General features: G+C 35.7%; 1 protein-coding gene across 1 annotated transcript in view; it reads right to left on the reverse strand.

Moving 5' to 3' along the window:
- MAGI2 (membrane associated guanylate kinase, WW and PDZ domain containing 2) overlaps positions 1-19,885 on the reverse strand; it is a 1,847,576-nt gene that overhangs the window by 416,539 nt on the left and 1,411,152 nt on the right. Inside the window, exons 8-9 of the mRNA XM_074194021.1 lie at positions 5,016-5,137; positions 2,648-2,830 (exon numbers count right to left, since the gene is read on the reverse strand). Coding sequence (XP_074050122.1) covers positions 2,648-2,830; positions 5,016-5,137 — 305 coding nt within the window. The remainder of the gene's footprint in view (positions 1-2,647; positions 2,831-5,015; positions 5,138-19,885) is intronic.

Genomic DNA, 19,885 nt, shown 5'->3' on the forward strand with positions numbered 1-19,885 from the left:
TATTATATGAGATCCAGGGATATTTCTTTAATTTCTGAATATGATATCAGAATCTGAAATTTAAAATCAAGTAAGCTGTTTGTGTGTGGGGAGGAGATAATTAAAAAAAAACTTCTTTGCACAAGATTACACTCTATTATAAGGAGTAATACCAGGTTTACTATTTTCACCAAAAATCTCCAATAGAATGTAAACTCTTTGAGATTAGGAATTGTTTTATTTCCTTTTATTCTCAACAGTTAATATCGTATCTACACATAGTAGGTGCTAAATAAAGTATGAGTGGTTGATTGACTGATGGATTGACTGACATAAAAACTAAGGGTAAAGGAAGTATGAATGAGGAAGAGATTTTTGGTGAAAATAGTAAACCTAAGTTTTGAAAGGTTTCTATTATAGAGACACCTCTCTAAATTAAAGATTCTTAACCTGAGGTCAGTGAGCCCTAAGAGTTCATGGATAAATTTCAGGATGTCTGGGGATGTAGGTGAAGAAAATTACATCCGTATTTTCACCAGAAATTCTAATAGGATTCTCACTGAATTCAAACTGAATTTCCTTTCATTACTTAAAACATTACGCTGAAAAAGGGTCTATAACCATAGGAATTGATGCCAAAAATAAATAAATAAAAAGACTCCGAATGCCATGAAATGATGGCTTTGAAAAGATGACCTGGTTAGAGCAGTGAAAAAAAAGCTAGGATCTATTCTGAATTTGTCAAGTATTTTATTTTTATAAGAAAAGTAGAGTAAGAAAAACTTTTACATGATTCCTTCTTTCTCTAACCTTTTCTCCAAGATTTCCCTTCGATCCTAACTCTTCTTCTTAACCTAATAACAGTAGGATCATTTATTTTCTTTGTGGTTTTTCACTAGAAGGCACATAGGGTACTGAATAAATATTACATGAGTGAATGAAAAAGCATTTATTAAAGGCTTAGTATACTTAAAGCACTATATAATATAAAAAGTGGTAACTGCTAACACTAGGCAAAAATAAATCAGGACACTTTAAAGGAACTCACATTCTAAAGAGAATAAAACATGATTTTGATATGGAATCAACTGAAAATTTGATAAAGTAGTAAAACCATTAAAAAGTAGTTCACAACATATGTCAGAAAGATTCAATAGAAAAATAAATCTCACAGTCACACATATATCTGTACTTAACATAGTTTTTTTGAGCCAGAGACAGACAGATCACTTGGAATAAAAACATATTTATGAAAGAATCAGGCTAAAGTACAGTTGATAAGTGGTTGCTTAGTAATTGCCTTGATACGTGTTTTGTTGCAATATTTTGTAAATACTAATACTTGTTGAAAATGTTTGAGCTTGGCATGATCTTATAAAAACTGTTTAATCATTTTGAGAAAATTTATCAACAAGTCAACTAACTAATCCATCTTTTGAAACAATTAATAAAGTGGATTATAGGGCATTGGAGAGAAAAATACCTGAAAACATAAAAAAAATCATAATTTGATTGAGTTTTAAAAAATGTTTATCTTTGATCCAACTGTATAGCTCCTAAGATGCTCACCTCTTCCCTCAAGCATTCTGTCTTTTAAAAACAAATAACAGTCCCAACACTCACATCCTTTTATTGTCTAAGAAGTGAGAAATAATAAAACTCTGGAAAAGGCCTTAAATAAATATGTAGTGTCTCAAAAAGAACTGAATGGCTCTTTGACTTGACTTTGCCCCTGCACTGCAGGGTATTAGTTCTGTTTTCACTGAGTTTCAAGAGAATTCACATGAAAAATCACATCAAAATGATTAAAGTTAAAAGACAGAAGAGTTGTAGGAAAAACCTTTTAAAATGCCAGTAGAGTTTCAGTACATTTGTGTTCACTTCCTTGTTTTATATGTGTGTGTATATATATATATATATTTATATATATATATATATATATATATACACACACACACATATATATATTCAGATATTCAGATTTCTTCACAATGACACTTCTCTGGAAATATACACAGCAAAATATATATTTTCTAATGCTCTCAATCTTATAAACTTAGTTTTGCTTGTTTACATGTAATGAAAACACTAAAAATGCACTTCTAATGGTGTAAACAAACACTGTAATGACTCTAAAAACTTGCACAGCAAACAACTGTACAGGCACACATAAAATGGATTATAAAGAGAAAATTTCAAAAATTCTCTGCTTAATGACCATAGTTAATTAAATATATTTCTTTACCTAGTTAAGAAAAGAATATAATTTTGGAATCAATACGAAAAGGAACACTGGTAAAATCAGAGATTTAACACATTTGACAATATACAAAAGTAGAAGTTGGATCATAAGAGAACTTTAAAGATGAATTGGAGGAATATTAGCCTCCAGTGTTTTTTGTCTTGTTAATCAAATATAGCAAATAAGAGAGAAATAAGAGGAAAAATAAATTTAAAAACATTTCCAAAATAGATTGCTTTGCAGGAAGAGAGAATTTAAAAATTTTTGGTTAATTTTTTTTAATTGAAATTGTTTGCTTCTTTAAATAACATCTGAACTCAAAAAACTAAAGGCAAGCAAGGAGTAATGAAACTCTTTTTATGTTTGAAGATTCTATTTAGAAATGGGATGTTACAGGCAGTTCAACCAAGCAAGTAAACAGATTACCTGTTTCCATTTTCCCATCTTGAGCAGCAGGCCCATCAGGAATTACACTTTTCACCTGAAGAAACTCGTCAGGTTCATCTCCCCCAATGATGGTAAATCCAAATCCCATGTTGCTCTTTTTCAGGATTGTGCTTAGGAAAGTGCCCTTCAGTTGTGATGCATCCCGGGTGAAAAGCGGCTTTTCTGTGTAGGTCAAAACAAGTAGAAGGAAAAAAAAACCACAAACACACTTAAGACAAGTCAGAGTGCAGGAGAAAAACTAGCCACTAGTAGCAAGAGAGGTAGTTGATGTGGTGACATTTTTATATTAAGTGAAATAAAGGGGTGGTGGTGTGAGCATTCCAAAAGAAACAAAGATATTAGTACTCTAGTCTAGACTAAGCAGATCAGCCATGACAAATTCTTGGACACATCATCTCAGTTTTGGTCCTGAAATGTGTGGAAGCTATTGGAGAGGGTTTCTTTTTTTTTTTTTTTTTTGGTAAACTTTTACAGGCCACTATTGCCATTTAGTAAATCACCTCAACCAATGTTTTAATGCCGTATCTAACTGGCACCAAAGAATTTAGAGTTTCTATGATAAATTTTAAGGGATGCACACGTCTGTGGTCATTACTATAAGCAAGAAGGATCAATGGGCAAATAACTTTTTTTTGGACCATGCTAAATACTTAAGATTGTGGAGCATGGATTTGAACCTGGAAGTGATCTTAACTGACCAATTAGTCCATCCCATCATTTTACAAATGAGGAAATTGAGACTCACAGAGATTAAGGGACTTGGCTAAGTTCATGTCTAAATGTTGTAGAGGTAGAATTTGGATTGAGGTCCTCTGATTCCAAATCCACCACTTCCTACTGTAACAAGAGGACATAGCAGAATGTTATCAACTAATTGGCATTGCAGGGCCCAGTAGCTGAATATTCTTTGAATTTCTCACTTCCTATCTCCATATCATGAGATGATGGCCTTTAATGATGAAAACATTCAATGATCTTCAAGGTACTTCAATGGGTGAATAGCTTATTCATAAAAAAAATAACTTTCTGGTTCTAAAACTAACTACTGTTAAGGATAGAAAATATGTGTATTATAAGGTTTAAAATATTCCAGTGATACACATAAAGTAATTCCATGGCTCAGTTGCATTGACCATTATTCATTAATACATTGTACAATTTACCATTTGGATGATTTTCTGTGATAAAACATAAAATATGTATTTATATGGACAAAGTGTAACTCTTTTTATAAGTTGATGCAGAGAGAGACTGAATTAAAAGTGTCTTTATAACTTAGCCAAATTGTGTTGACTTTTATTACCTATAATAATTGCATTGAGTGAAGGGGAGTGGATATTATTTGACCTATGGCATATCTGAAATATATATATATATATATATATATATATATATATATATATATATATATATATGATGAGTCATGTTATAATAGGGTTCTTCCAGCTTTCTTGGTCTATCTACCTCCATTTCATATCTCTTATTTATGAGAAACTTCAGACTTCAAAATTATTTTTTTTAAATCAAGTGAAGGAAGCATAATCTTTTCACCTACACAGATTAACTTTTGTCTCTGACAGTGACATTTACAATTGGTGAGATGACAGTCTGGTGACCTTTACATCCATTTTTAAGGTGCTGCCATGGGGCAGTGTAAAAATTACTAACAGGCAAGAATGGGCCTCCCCAGGCTTCCAGAGCCTCTCTCCAGTGTTTAATTTGTGAGGAAAAAGTACAAAAAAAAATAGGTGAAAAGGTCGTGATGCAACTTATCCACTACTTGGTACAATAGTGTAGCTTAGGCCCAACAAGCAGCACTGGGACATACCATACAGACTGTACTTTCCACCACTGTCGCGACGATAGTAAGACAAGTCATTCACGCTGCGAGACCGCTCAAGTGCAGGGCGTGGGTGAACATATTTAGGCCTAGGTAATGTCGATGAGGAGCTGTCTACTGTTACAAAGGAGAACAAGCCTCATTCTTGGGCTACGTCTTTTGTGAACAAGAAAACAAAAAACCAAAAAAAAAACCCCAAAAATAAAAAAAAATCACACATCTATGAATCCCGTCAATTATAGTACTGTTCGGTCAAAGCCCATTAATCTTCGCCCTAGCAACATGCTGTCAACTCCTATAAAATAATGCTTGAAGCCCTAATTTAATCTGTGGTTGCTAGATGCATTAGTTTAGAATAATAGTAAACACCAGCTAAAGTTAATAGAGAAAAAAAGAGCCAATCAATCATTCTAAATAGTCTAAGCTCAAGGCATTTTCCGAACAGTAGGCACTTTGATAGACAATCCCCCCCTCCCTGAGCTGTGATATGCTGACATAGTACTGTACCTCGGAAACCTGGGGCCTGCAAAGGCTTTGCTCCAAGTTCTGTGTTGGGCATGTTATGTTGTTGTAGTTTTCGTTTGGCTTCCAGGACGGGGTTTTCAAATTGTGTTCTTCTATTTATGTGGCTAGAAAATAAAATTTCAAATTAGGAGAAAAAAGGAAAGCCACGTCAGACGAAGGCAATTCATAGATGTGGTGGGATAAATATCTACTATGTTTCTATTGCACATATGTATCTGTATGTTGTGAAGTCAGGACCCCTATGGGAACTTTACATGTTATGACAGTGAAAGAATGAACATCTTTTTATATAGGTGGCCTTTACATAATTATGTTACAACATGGAAATTTTCAGTGGCCTGAATAAATATTGTTATCCCTAAATTATGCATGATTCAAATCAAATGAGGGACTGGAGTTTACATTGCTTTCAGATCTACTGTGTTATCTTGTGGGACTTAGACTAGACCTGTGATTTGATTGATATGGTTTCCTGCATAAGGAAACTTCCTCCACTAATGCAGATAACCACCTTCTTTACAACTTAAAGTCTTATTAAGCTGTGGAGATCAATGAGAGGATAAGTGACTTGGCAGGGGTTACTCATAGTGTTATGTGACACAGGCAGGATATGAATGAACCCAGGTCTTCCTTCCTGCCTTGAAGGTCAATTCCTATTTACTCTTATCTTCTAATTGCCTAAAATGCATCCCAAAGAAAAAGGCTGCTCAGCAAACAGAATTCTTATTGGCTAACTTTGAAGAAAAGAGGAATCATGCTTTGCCTATGGCTTATGTCAAAGGATTTATAGGTACAAAATGAACCACCTTATAGCCCAGATGGTCAACAGGTCAACAGAAAAGCACTGAGACTTAACAGTTAGGGTTCATCATAAGAGTAAATAACTATTCTCTCTCTCTCTCTCTCTCTCTCTCTCTCTCTCTCTCTCTCTCTCTCTCTCTCTCTCTCTCTCTCTCTCTCTCCCCCCCCCCTCTCTTTCTCTGTCACTGTCTTTCTCTCTCTGTCTCTCCTTCTATTCCCCCACTCTCTCTCTCTCACACACACACTCACACACACACACAGAATTTTCACACATATACACAAACACAGTTTGTAATCTAATGCCTTAACGTTTGGCTAAAACTACAAACCAGAAGTCAGAAGTGTAGCAGAGTAAAATGAAGGGAACCAAACAACACAAGTGAACTCTAACCAATCTATTGCTTTTTAAAAGTAAAAAAAGACCCTGTTAACTGATGGTGAAGAAAAGCTGCTACAAGGGAGTACATGTAGTGCATATCATGATCCAGTGCTTTTTATCTTCAAAGAGAGTCAGGTAACATTGCCATTAGCAAAATAAGCCTGAAAAACAAGGATACCTACTTCATAATTTGATTCCTGCTTTTTCAAAGACCCAAGTTTGCAACTTAAACTGAGTTATGGATTCTATCTATGAAAAAAAAGTCCTCTCTAGTGCTCTGTCTTTTAAAGGAATGGAGACAAACCAAAATGATTTGGTCTATGAAAAAATGAAACAATCTAGTTCAGTCACTTCCCTCCATTAAATTAAATATAAAAATACAAAGTATTTACACTGTTGTAGGGGAACCCCTTAAATAACAGAAGATAGGTGACTATGAATTAATTGGAATGGTGAATTCAGGAGAATGAGGAAAAATCCCTGTACTAACAAGGAGGTCATTACTTAAGAATTTTCAAGTTATCTAGTGCACTGAGATTTTAAGTGACTTAACCAAAGTCACAATTTACTGTGTGATCTAGATAGGGCTTGAACTCAGATATTTCCTACTTTGAAGCCATCCCCAAATTCACTATGTCCAATCCTTTTTAGTTTAATTGTTTGTATCATTGCACTAATCTTTTTTTTTTATGATGGCGATTTTGTCCTTATAGTAGAGGGTATATACTGGCATCTATTCTATGTATATTGATTATCTCATTCCACTCAAAAGATCCCAAAATTTTACAATCTTGAACTCTGTCAGACTCATTCTATTTTTGGTTAAGAGGGAGAGAGTTGGAAGAGGATGTTGTCTTCTTTACTTATTCTGATGATGAGGAAGAAAAAAAGTTCAGTTCCATAGCTTTGAAATATAGCAAAATATGAACATGTTCTATTCAAATGGGTCCTATTGAAATGAAAAATTCTATCACTAATGCATACATTTATCCTTTAGAGCATACATTTTCAGGTTTCCCCAAAAAACTTTTATTTATGGGAAAGTAAGTCATGTCTGAGGTGCCTACACAACCTCAAATCATTATTTTACTAGAAGAGAATGTTCACCGTTTGCCCTATGGACATCATATGACTATTTTAAGAGTCAATAAGACTATTCCTTTCAGTATTAAAATCAGTTCCTAGAGTTCTTTAAGTATGAAAATGCCAATGAGTTTTTCAGAAATCTGGCATTAGTGTACTCCTAATAGTGGAAGTAGAATGTTGGTCTAATATCCCAAGCTAATTGCCAGGAATCATTTACATTGCACAAATGAAGTCATTCACTTAAAATCTTTAAAATGCTCCCGAGCTCTCCATGGGTCATCACAAAGAAAAGTGATTGTCTATGAATAGGGAAGCCTTGTCTTCCTCATGCTTCTAACATGAATAGCTTAATTCAGTTTAGCAATGATACTGTGGGCTGGATATGGAAATAAAGGGTGTAAAGACAGAACACCATCATCATCCCTATTGCCTATCCTTTGTCAGATAATCACTATCTATCACAACCAGCTTCCATATAGTAACAGAGTCTGGGAAACAACTCTAGAATTTGTCAGTTCTCACTCTTTATGACTATGTGCAGTTTTGTCACATATATTATGTTGGTGAATCTTTATGGCACACAGGATTAGGTTCCAAGGGCTATACCAAATGACCATACACTGAAGCATCCTATTTCATCTTTAACTGGTTGAGCATGTCAGAGGAAGGAGACAAACAGATGCAGAGATTTGTCCTTGTGGGAACTGCGAGGGACACATACAAAGATGAGGAGCTATTCTCTCCTTTTTTCCCACTTATCCTTCCTTTCAGTTAATTGTGGGGGGTGGGGAGCTTAGGGTCCCAAAGAAAGAGAAACTTGGAAAAAGGATCACATTCAGGAGCCCAGGTTTGTAGCCTGGGATCCAGGAACTTGGTTTGTGAGGTATTTTGGTAATGGTATTTTAATATAACTAGTTTTCAGAGTAATTCTATATAATTTGATTTAGACACTAAAAATATTATTCTGAGGAGTACAGGGTTTTCATCATATTGTAAAAGGGATCCTTGACACAAAAAAGGTACAACCATTGCAGCAGAAGGAACAATATAAGGAATAGTTTATCTTCATAGTCATGGGAAAGTTTTTCCACCACATCTTTAGGAGCTTACCCTTTGCTGAAATTTGCCTTAAGAAGTGGGGAATATAGGTTGTTTAACCACCAGATGTGACATTGTCACTCTTTTTGCATCAAATGCAACAATATTAGCATTCTTTAGCAGTACTTAGGATGAACCTGAAGAAAGTATAAAAATGTGCAAAAGGCAGGAAACAAAGACTAGGATACATTTGCAAATGGACATTTTAAAGCATAATAGGATTATTACAAGCAGTCTAAGTAAATATAAAAGACTTGCCTTTGAGAACTTTGTATTTTGTAGTTGGGAAGAAATATGATAATCCTAAGTAATTAGGCAGTAGAACTAAAGCACTTGCATTTGATGTATCTTGTTTTTAAAATGAGGCTTTATTTTTTTCAGCTTCATCTGCAATTCTATGTGAAGATTGATAAATCAATTATTTACCTGTTTTATTAATAAAGTATAATTTGGATATCTTGAGTTGATGGTTTTGTGACAGCTATGTTGTTAATAAAAATTAAAAATAAGTTTAAAAAAGCATTCCTTTACTTCCATGCACAGAAGTAGCTTGGTGTAAACTGAACGGAAGATTAGACATAGAACAGATTTGAATTTTACCTCTGAAACTTAATAGCAAATCTTTTTGACCTTTTTGAGATTCTGTTTCCTTCGTTGTAAAATGGAAAAATTGTAGCACTGTGTCGGCAAGGCTTGTTAAGGGGATCAAATGAGATAATGTGTATAGAATACTTTCCAGCCTTTTAAGATCTATGGTAGTTGAGAGCAATGGATTGGATATTGGACCTGGATTTGGGAAGACTTCAAGTCTAGCCTCAGACCATTCATCAGCCCTTTGATCTTGGGCAAGTCATTTAATCATTGTTTGGCTCAGTTTCCTCATTTGCAAAATGGGGGTGATAATAGAACTAATACCCAGGGAAGTTGTGAGAATCAAGGGAAATATTATTTATAAAGAGCTTTGAAAATCTTGAAATGTGATATAAATACTCATGCTATGACAGCTCCTCTACCTTCTGGCTTTTGCTTTATGTCTGAGACACACCCATTTTTCCTAGAAGACAAAGTACGACTGACTCCTTTACCAAGCAATGTTTCTTTCAGTTTAAACCTCCTGAGATAGGCAAGGAATCTCCATTTGGCAAGGAAGATGAGTAAGGGATCTGGGGAAGTGGGTTTTTAAATGCCTAGTTTCTTTTTTTATATACTGGTGGGGTGTGGGGGAAAGAAGATAGCTATCAATGGTTAGCTAAGGCCAGGCTTTATGAGGCAAGGTGAAGTGGAGGATAGAATGTTGGAACTGAACCAGAAGATGTACATTCAAATCCTAGACCCCCCCCCCCGCCAATTTACCATCCTTGTGACCCTGATCAAGCCACTCATCCTTTCCAGACCTTACTTTCCTCATGTGTCAAATTAAGGCATTGGACCAGATGTCTAAATCTATGATTCTGTAATTCCTCATTAATCAGAGCCTTCTTGATACAAGAATCTTTTTAATTTTAAATGAAAGGAAGAGAAATTCTGTATTTTCTCCACCATTGCTCTCTGGTGTGTATTAAAGATGACACTGAGTTTTATGAAGAGTCATGAATTATGGTCTTGTGGGAACAATATCTGGCCACAATATCCTAACTTATTTTGATTGCTAACTAAAGAAAATATCCTGAGGTGTGTATGTGTGTACTACCATGTATGACTTTCCTCTGGTATATTCCCTGGTCTGTCAAGATAGGTCTACTCTTAAGTATATTAAGTCATACTAGTGATCTACTCTTAAGTATATTAAGTCATACTAGTGAAGCTAGACCCTGAATGCAGATCTTGGGCAAACAATTTAGGGGATTTACAAATATGCAGTACAATTTCAATTCAACTTTTTATTAAGAAGCAGGCTTGTTCAGTAGGAAAGACCCTGAATCTGGAATACCTGGCTTAGAGAATCTGGAACAAGTCACTTAATCTCTTGTGGTAGCCTCCTTATGGGAATGGGACTAAGGTTCTTTCTATATCTAAATCCTCTCTATGATCCCAAATATAAGTAACTACTGTGTAACTAGAGGCTAGAGAAGTATACAAGCTAGAGAGCTGCACTTGAGGTCAGAAGACCTGAGTTTAAACACAGCTTCAGACACTTAGTTGTTTGACCCTAGAAAAGTCACTTGCTTTTTATCTGGCACAGTTTCTTTTTCTGTGAAATGGAGATAATAACAGTACCTGCCCCATGCCTACTTTACACTTCTATAAAATATTTACATTTAACTAGACTTATGATGTCATAATTCTTGGGAATTCCCAGTGATGAAATTCCCTCTACTAACACACTCTGGCATTTCTTCTGCCATCTCAATGGCATTGCCTAGGTGCAATGAGAGGTTAAGTGTCTTGACTAGGATTCCACAGTCAGTTTATGTCAGAAGTTGGATAAAAACTTATGACTTTCTAACTTCAAAGTTAGTCACCTCAATCCAGTATGCCATTCATTGCAAACTTTACAAAATATCTTCAGAGCCATTATCTAAATGCCTCATTATAGAGTGAAATACTATCATTCTTAGTTATTATTATAATTATTCAGGTTGTTTTATTATCTACTGTGGTAAAATACCTGTGAAATCCCTTAAGATAGCCTAGTGATCAAGAGAAAAACCTGCAAGTAGTGTCTAAGAGATAAAGCTAAGAGTATAATGAAGAATAAACCTTGAATACAGAGCTCTTCATTGCTCATACCAAAAGGGGTCATGTTCAGAGACAGGACAGGCAAGGTAGGGGAAGGGCCTATCTACTTTGGAATGAGAAAGATGCAGACCTTGGGTTAAGGTATATTCTTCCAACATAAGCAGTCAATCTCATCTTGGCTCATTTGCAAATGTGAAATTGTGGTTCCAACTGCATACATGGACATGGTATACAAGGAGACCTCAATAATTCTGGGCTCTCAGGTCATTGAACTTTTGCCTCCAGAATGAATCACTGGCTATCAACTTTGGCTTTTGTACCAGTTCTCTCATTTAATCTCATTGGAATTCTTAAGGAGTAACATCCCTCTACCAATGCAGATCAGCAATTCTCCTATAACTTCTTGAGGGTGGCCTCAGAGCACTTAGAAATTAAATGATTTATCCAAGCCCAGGAAGGACTTGAAATCCGATCTCCCTATTTCTGAGACTGACTATGTACTATCCTTCTCATAAATCAGTGGAGAAAAAAACCAAAAACAGAATCAAAGCAAATTATCTCTATGTCCGAGTTAGTGAAGGAAGGTGGGAAGGGAGAAAAATACTGATGAAAGTTAACAAGATCAATGCAGAATAATTAAAAGTACTTTGTACTTTTGATTTAATTTAGTATTTTAAAGAACTTCATTTAAAAATAAAAGCTTTTGGTGGAGCTTCTGCTATTTTACTCATGATTTTATTAAAAAATAACTTGTTTCCCTCTTCTCAATCACCAACCCTTCCAATATATAAAGTTTAGGTTTTTTTTTCCTAGAAGAAAATGAAGTAATGTAGAGGGATGTCACTGGAAGAGCAAAGATTTCCATTGGGCTTTAGCAGCCTCTCCCCAGGGTCATCTACTGCCATTTCAGATTGCCTTAGTTTGCTAAAGCAGGTAAGGGGACTGAATCAGTAAAGTGTGATGATTACTTTTCAATTGGTATTTTCCAAAAGTCTTCTGACAGCATGTTGTGGAACCTCTTATTGCAATTGTTTTTTAGTGGCACAGGCTCTGATCATTTTATAATTCTCAAGGTAGATATATTTTATGAACTTCTATTCCTTCCCAAACTATTTCTCCTAAATTCTTTTTTTTTCTATGAACAGTACCATCCTATGCCTGGGTTACCAAGCTCCTAATCTTATCATCTTTAACTTTTTAATGACTCAAAATATTTGATGTATACATATTCTCCACTCAACTTCTACTATAATGATTTCTCTTCACTGGGGGTCCCTCATCTCTCTTTCCCTATTTTTATTACAGAAGTCTTATGTTTATTCTTCTTGCCTCCAGTCTAGGTCATCTCCAATCCTGTCTTTGTACCACTGTCTGGATATTCTTATTCATATCTATATCCCTAGGAGATATTTAAGACATGTATACTGAGGATGTTGGCTATTAAGAAGGAAGTGAAGAAATAAACTGAGAGAGGATAGGGGAATTTAGGGCAAAATGTTAACAGAAAAGTAAAGTGATAGAATTTGTCCATTGGGCATCTCTGGCAGGTTGCTTTTCTTCAGAACTTCATGTATTAAAGAAGCAGGTAGTATTACATAGACAATCCAGGAGACACTAAGTTCTAATCCTAGTTCTGATATTGTCAGTTGTCTGACACTATCAATATTCTTGTCAATCATTGACAAGGATAAAGACCCAGTCTCAGCTGGGTCTTCCATTTTCCCTTTGTAGGTCCTACCTTTAATTCTGAACTCCTGACTCTCTTCCACCATAGAGGATTTAGTAGCAATGGACTCAGACATTTTTAGTTTTTACTGATAAGAGTGAAGTTAGAACGTGAATGAACATGGATAGGTGGGAGGAACAGGTACAAACACAAGTCTTGTTTTCTAGTATCCAGTCTAATTCCAAGTTTTGTCTACTGCTGGTTTACACAGATTAGAATCAATTTGGCAGTTCTATTACCATTATAGTCAGGGAGTGACAATTTTCCAAGGTTAATAAAGGAATTAGTAGTAACTTTTAACTATAAAAAAACTTACTTTTGATGACAGAGACTCAAATAAGTTGCCAAGTTTTTTTATTGATTGTTATTAATCTAAAAACATATTCTCATTCAGGAAACTCAAAACTATAGAAAATAAAGTGGAAAAAGGAAAAAAAAAACCTCTCCAGTCTAGATATATTAATGTTCCTGTCACTGGGAAATTCAAATTAGAACTTTCTATCATGGTGAAAGTGGTATATAGTTAGTGCCTAATAGACCCTTCAGAAACTATACAGCTAATGTTCTTAGGAAATAAATTAAATCTGAACTAATCTTGCTAGTTTATCTGAGCAAATATCTTTTCTTTTGATTTCTGTTGTATAGATCAGCTCTCTCAAAGAGAGAACAGGAAGTAGTCCATCCAATCATGCTGAAGTGAATTTGAAAATGGTGAGCTTGATTCAAACTTTTTAAAAAAGATTTATCCATCTTTATTACACAATTAAGTGAGTTTATTGTAATATGATTTCATCTAGTTAAAAATGAAGTCATCTGTTAAACAGTTGTAATAAAGGAGGGTGTAACTGTCACTTTCTAACAATGAAAAATGGAAAGCAATTTTCTACTCAAACTTACTCAGTTTAGACAGCAGATTAAAAGATAGTTCCTTACTATGACTATAGAACTCTTTATTAATCAGCCTAATAAAACTTTCAGCCTCAGTTTGATGTCTATAGACCTTGGTTCAAGTTATTCTAGTACAGGACAGTCCTTTCTTTAAGGTTGCCTTATTTCTCTGGATCCTAGATAATAGGATTTTTTGACATGAAATTTTAAAATGGAAAGAATAATGATGTGTTAACCTATATCAAACAAGGTAGGAGTCTAAAGATTAATAAATTCTAGATGAGACATTGTAAAGCAATGAAGAGATTCACAATGTAGCCTAATACACTGAATAAATGATACTCTCAAATGCCAAATTTTTACGTTCAAATAATCACAGAATATCAGAAGCAACGAATCTTTAAAGATGATCTAATCCAGTGGTCTATTATATATATGTACATGTACATGTATATGTATATATATATATATATATATATATGTATGTATATGAAGTTGTTTAATCTTTTCAGTTATGTCCTATTCTCCATGACCCCATATAGAATTTTCTTGACAAAGATACCAGAGTACTTTGCCATTTTTTTCTTTAGTTCCTTTTTTAGATGAGAAAACTGAGACAAATGTGGCTAAATGACTTGTCCAAGGACATAGAACTAGGAAATATCTGAGACTGAATGAGTTTTTCCTAATTTCAAGTCTATTAACTGCAGCTTCTAGGTTTATAAAAAATTAGCATAGTTTTATTTTATATTGATTATTCCACTAGTAAGAAAATGAAGACTATTACCCTTAAGTTGAAGGAGTTTACTAAACTAAGATACATATTAAACAAACATCTTTAAAAAATTGGACACATGAAATGCTAATATGGGAATGTGTGTTTGGGTGTGTGTGTGTGTGTGTGTGTGTGTGTGTGTGTGTGTCTTGAACTTTGAAATAAACTAAAAAGGGTTTGCTTTCTTTTGGGGAAAAGAGGCGATGACAGTAATGCAGATTTTTATGTCCGTGTTTGTGTGTGTGTGTGTGTGTGTGTGTGTGTGTGTGTGTGTGTGTGTTATAACCTCTGGTTGATGACTAAATAGAATTTAAAAAATTTATAAGTGATTAAGACAAAGAATAATCTAGTCATATTTTCATCTTTCTTTTGTACTTGTGAATAGACAAATCATAGCATAATAATAGTAGAAGAGTCCAGGCTTCATAGTACTTATTTTCTACTTGTTTATAGATAAGGAAGTTGAAGCACAGGGAAATTAAGAGATTTACCTAGAAGTATTCAGTCCATGCCTGAGAAAGATTGTGAACCCAGGTCTTCTTGACTCTGAGCTCATTTCACTGAAGTTTATTTAATTTTTTGGGGGGGTCATATGATATATTCTAGAAATATATTATCAATTTTTTGGTTAAGGACTGAAGGAAGTAATTTATTAGCAAGTATGAAAATAGTTTTGCATGTTTATGAATAGTCTTTAAAAAGCCAAATTGACCTGTCAATTTACACTTATAAAAGATTTTTAGGATGAAATGAAATATAATCTGTATAACAACCACCCACCCATAACTCTCTCTCTCTCTCTCTCTCTCTCTCTCTCTCTCTCTCTCTCTCCTCCTTTCTCTCTCTCTTTTCTGAGGTTTCAGAATCTATTTATTTCTTTTTTTTTAGGTTTTTTTCAAGGCAAATGGGGCTAAGTGGCTTGCCCAAGGCCACACAGCTAGGTAATTATTAAGTGTCTGAGACCAGATTTGAACCCAGGTACTCCTAACTCCAGGGCTGGTGCTTTATCCACTGTGCCACCTAGCCACCCCCAGAATCTATTTCAATATAGACTTGAGTCTTAAGGAGCTGTAACCAAAATTAAACCTCAGCAGTGGATAAAACATAATTTCTTTTGAAAGGTTATGAGAATCTCCAGACTTTATGAGTAAAAATGTAGGAAAAGTCTTCTGACTGAAAGTCAGTAATGGAAGATATGGACAAGGCTCATTTTCTCTTTTCTGCCACTGGGGAAAAGACTAGAGATAGGGGAAGAAAAGGGCTGATTTGGAATTTGAGAAAGACAACATAATAGTCAGTTTAGAAATTTATGCTAAGAGGATTAGATAAGGAAGCAATGATCACAAATCATTTAATATCTACAGACTACAAGGCTGAAAAGTAATTGTCCATAAATTGTAGCAATGGTCTGTGGCAGCTGAGAGGAGAAAGACATTTTGAAAAAGAATTTGCTTTCCTGTATTGTTCTAAAGTGAAATCAACTCTTTTGGTTTTCTTTTTAAAAAGCAGCAAGAGGGGGTGGAGCAAGATGGTGACAGGAGAAGAGCCTGTCCATGATATTTCAAAAATCTTAAAATTATGACTCTAACTAAATTTTCAAGAGACAGAACCCACAGAAAGATCCAGTGAGGCAATTCTCCAGACCAAGGTACCCTGGAAAATAGTGAAAGGCTCTGCTCCATGAGGTTAGAGGGGCAGCCTGCCAGAGTGAAGAAACTTGAGCCTCCTGGAGGCAGCCCCCAGGTTGCCTGGGAGCCATGGCTCACAGCAGCTGGGGCAATTTCCTGTCCTACATCCCAGGGAGCACAGGGCACAAATTGGAGAATCAGAGGAGGGGACCTCTGCCAGAGTGAACACATGAAACCCAGGATCTCAGGGCAGTTGTAGCAGTCAGCATGGTCATATCAGCATGTGGTAGCCCAGATCCAGGATATGGAAGCAGGTTTGGAGCCAGTAAGCAGGAGCCCCCAGACAATTGAGTGCTCAGCCCACCAAAGGTAGGAGAATGGAGAGAGACTTCAGAGGTCTGTCCTCTGTACCTGGAACAGGACTCTAGGGCTCTGGCCACATTTAGATCCTGATTACAGTCTAGGCCCCCCCATAGAATAGCCCCCCCCATCTCAGCCCCATGGCAGAGGGGTGCACTTGTGGTCATTCACAGACCAGGAGGGAAGACAGAGCTTCACAGACTGAGATCCTTGTGGGGGGTCCCAATAATACTCAAAAGCTCAGGAAGCACTCCCAAACCAGGCATAGGCTGGATAAATGAGTAAAGAGAGAAAAAAAGAGGAACACCATTGAGAAATACATTGTCTATGAGCCTAAGAGGAATCAAAATACTCAATCTGAAGATGAGGAAGTACAAGCTTCTGCATCTAAAGACTGCAAGAAAAATGGAAATTGGGCTCAGGCTATGACAGAGCTCAAAAAACATTTTGAAAATCAAGTAAGGTGGATAGAAGAAAAATTGGGAAAAGAAATGAGAGAGATGCAGAAAAAAACATGAAAAAGAAGTCAGCAGCTTAGTCAAGGAAATCCAAAAAATGCTGAAGAAAATAACATGTACTGGGTGGCTAGGTGGCACAGTGGATAAAGCACTGGCCCTGGAGTCAGGAGTACCTGGGTTCAAATCCAGTCTCAGACACTTAATAATTACCTAGCTGTGTGGCCTTGGTCAAATCACTTAACCCCATTTGCCTTGCAAAAAAAAAAACCCTAAAAAAAAAGTATATATATATATATATATACGAAAATACCATGTTAAAAACCAGCATAGGTCAAATGGATAAAACAGTTTAAAAAGTTATTGAGGAGAAGAATGCTTTAAAACTCTGAATTGGCCAGATGGAAAAGAGAGAAGAAAGCTCTGTGAGGAAAACAAATCCTTCAGATGTAGAATGGAGCTAAAGGAAGCTGATCACTTTAAGAGAAGTCAAGACACAATACTTCAACACCAAAAGAATGAAAAATTAAAAGAAAATGTGAAACATCTCATTGAAAAAACAACTGATCTGGAAAACAAATTAAGGGAAGAAAATTTAAAAATTATTGGGATACCTGAAAGTCATGATCAGGAAAAGAGCTTCGACCTCATTTTTAAATACTTCCTACAGGAAAATTGCCCAGATATACTAGAAGTAGAGGGCAAAATAGAAATTGAGAGAATCCACCGATCTCCCCCAGAAAGAGATCCAAAAAAACAACCCCCAGGAATATTACAGCCAAGTTCCAGACTCCCAAGTCAAAGAGAAAATATTACAAGCAGCCAAAAGGACACAATTCAAATGTGGAGCTGCAGTCAGGATCACACAGGACTTAGCAGCAACTGCATTAAAGGCTCGTAGGGCTTGGAATATAATATTCCAGAAGGCAAAAGAGTCTGGAATGCAACCGAGAATCAACTACCCAGCAAAACTGTACTTCCTCTTCCAGGTGAAAAGATGGACTTTCAATGAGCCAAGGAATTTTGATTGTTTCTGTTGAAACAACCAGAGCTGAACAGAAAGTTTGACCTTCAAATATAGGACTCAGGTGAAGCATAGACAGTGGAGGAGAAGGGGAAAATATGAGGGACTTAATGATGATGAACTGCATGTATTCCTGCATAGAAAAATGATACTGATAACATTCATATACTTCTCATTTAATAGAGCAGGTAGAGGGAACTTTTATAGATGAAGCATAGGAGAGAGCAGAATTTGAAGATATACTGTAAAAATGGAGTCAATGGCTGAAAGGGAAATGTAATAAGAATAAGAGAAGGAGAGGTGGAATAGGCTAAGATTTCGTATAATAAGATATTTTTTCTTATTGTAATGAGCTATTGCAATGATATGGAAGGGGGGAAGGTGAGGGGGAATGAGGGAACCTTCACTCTCATCAGAGGTGACTTGGAGAGGAAATAGCATATACACTCAATGGGGTATAGACATCTAGAGTAAAAAGGAGAAAAGGGGGATGGGGGAAGGGTGGGGATGTGAGTGATGGAGGGGAGGGTGAATCGTGGGGGAGAGTGGTCAGATATAACACATTTTCTTTTTTACTTCTTGAAAAAGGCTAGGATTGGGTAGCCTGTCCAGGACCATGTGTGTGTGGGGGGTGGTTGCTGGGTCTCATGGGGTGGTATGTGGGCTTGGGGTCTCTTGGCCCCAAGGCCAGTGATCAGTCTGCTGTGCCACTCATCTACCCTATGGCACATTTTTGAAGAGAGACAGAATGAAAGGAGAGAGAAAATGTAGTATATGGTAGTGGGGAGGTATGAATGGAGGGAGTTGAGATCAGCAACAGCAACAGTGGAAAAATATGGAAGTAGCTTTTTGATGGACTTATCCACCCTGAGACAGAGTTAGTGGTGTTAGAACACAGAATGAAGCACATTTTTTTCTCTTTCCTTTACTTTATTTCTCATGAGAGTCTATATTTTTTGGGGGGGAGGTGGTATTAGGTTTACTCTTAAGAATACTTTAGTAATGTTTAAAAAATCATTTGTACAGAAATAAAGATAAATTAAAAAACAATAAGAAAGGCAGGTGAGAATATTTCATGGTTTGGTCATTTAGGTGGCTTTGTCCATGGAGTAGTGGACCTGCAATTAGTAAAACTCATCTTCTGGAGTTCAGATCTTACTTCAGACACTTACTTGCTGTGTGGCCCTGGGTAAGTCCATTAACACTGCCTCATTTTCCTCATCTGGAAAATGAACTGGTAAATGAAAGAGCAAACCATAACACTATCACTACCAAGAAAACCCCAAATGGGGTCACAAAGAGTTAGACAGGACTGAAAATGACTGAATAGTCCTAACATTCAGGTATAAAGAAGTACTATCCAACGAGGGAACTAAAATCATTTGGTTAGCTCATGGGCAGGAAAAATACTACAAACATCCCTGCCCCCTCTCTAACCACTACCACCACACCTCAGCTCATGTCTGGTGCAATTCTCATTTCATTTATTTAGAGTATTTTGGAAAAACTAGTACTCATCAAAAAAAAAGATGCCTTTGTTGAATATGTACTTGAATATAGCCCCAAGAACAACATGGAATTCTCTAAGACAACAATATTTCCTCAAATTTAATTTTTTTTATTTAAAACTAACAGAATGGTTAACATGAGAACAGATGTCAAAAGAGGCAATTCAGTCCACATTCCTGTCTTACAAGTAGCATCTCTATTTATGGAGGTTGAGAGTTCATTTCAATTTAGAAAATTAAATGATTAATTTGTAAATAATTCTAATTAAATCACGTAAAATAGCAATCTTTATACTATTTACCTTATAGAATTATCCTCAGTATCATATGAGATAATTTATATAAATTGCTTTGGGGGATTCAAAGCATTAAAATTTAGCTATCATTTGTATAAGTTTAATCTATTAAAGAAGACAGGTTTGGTTTTTGTTTGTTTTAATAGGTT

This window comes from Macrotis lagotis, chromosome 7 (assembly GCF_037893015.1).
Source record: "Macrotis lagotis isolate mMagLag1 chromosome 7, bilby.v1.9.chrom.fasta, whole genome shotgun sequence".
Classification (NCBI taxonomy): Eukaryota; Metazoa; Chordata; class Mammalia; order Peramelemorphia; family Peramelidae; genus Macrotis; species Macrotis lagotis.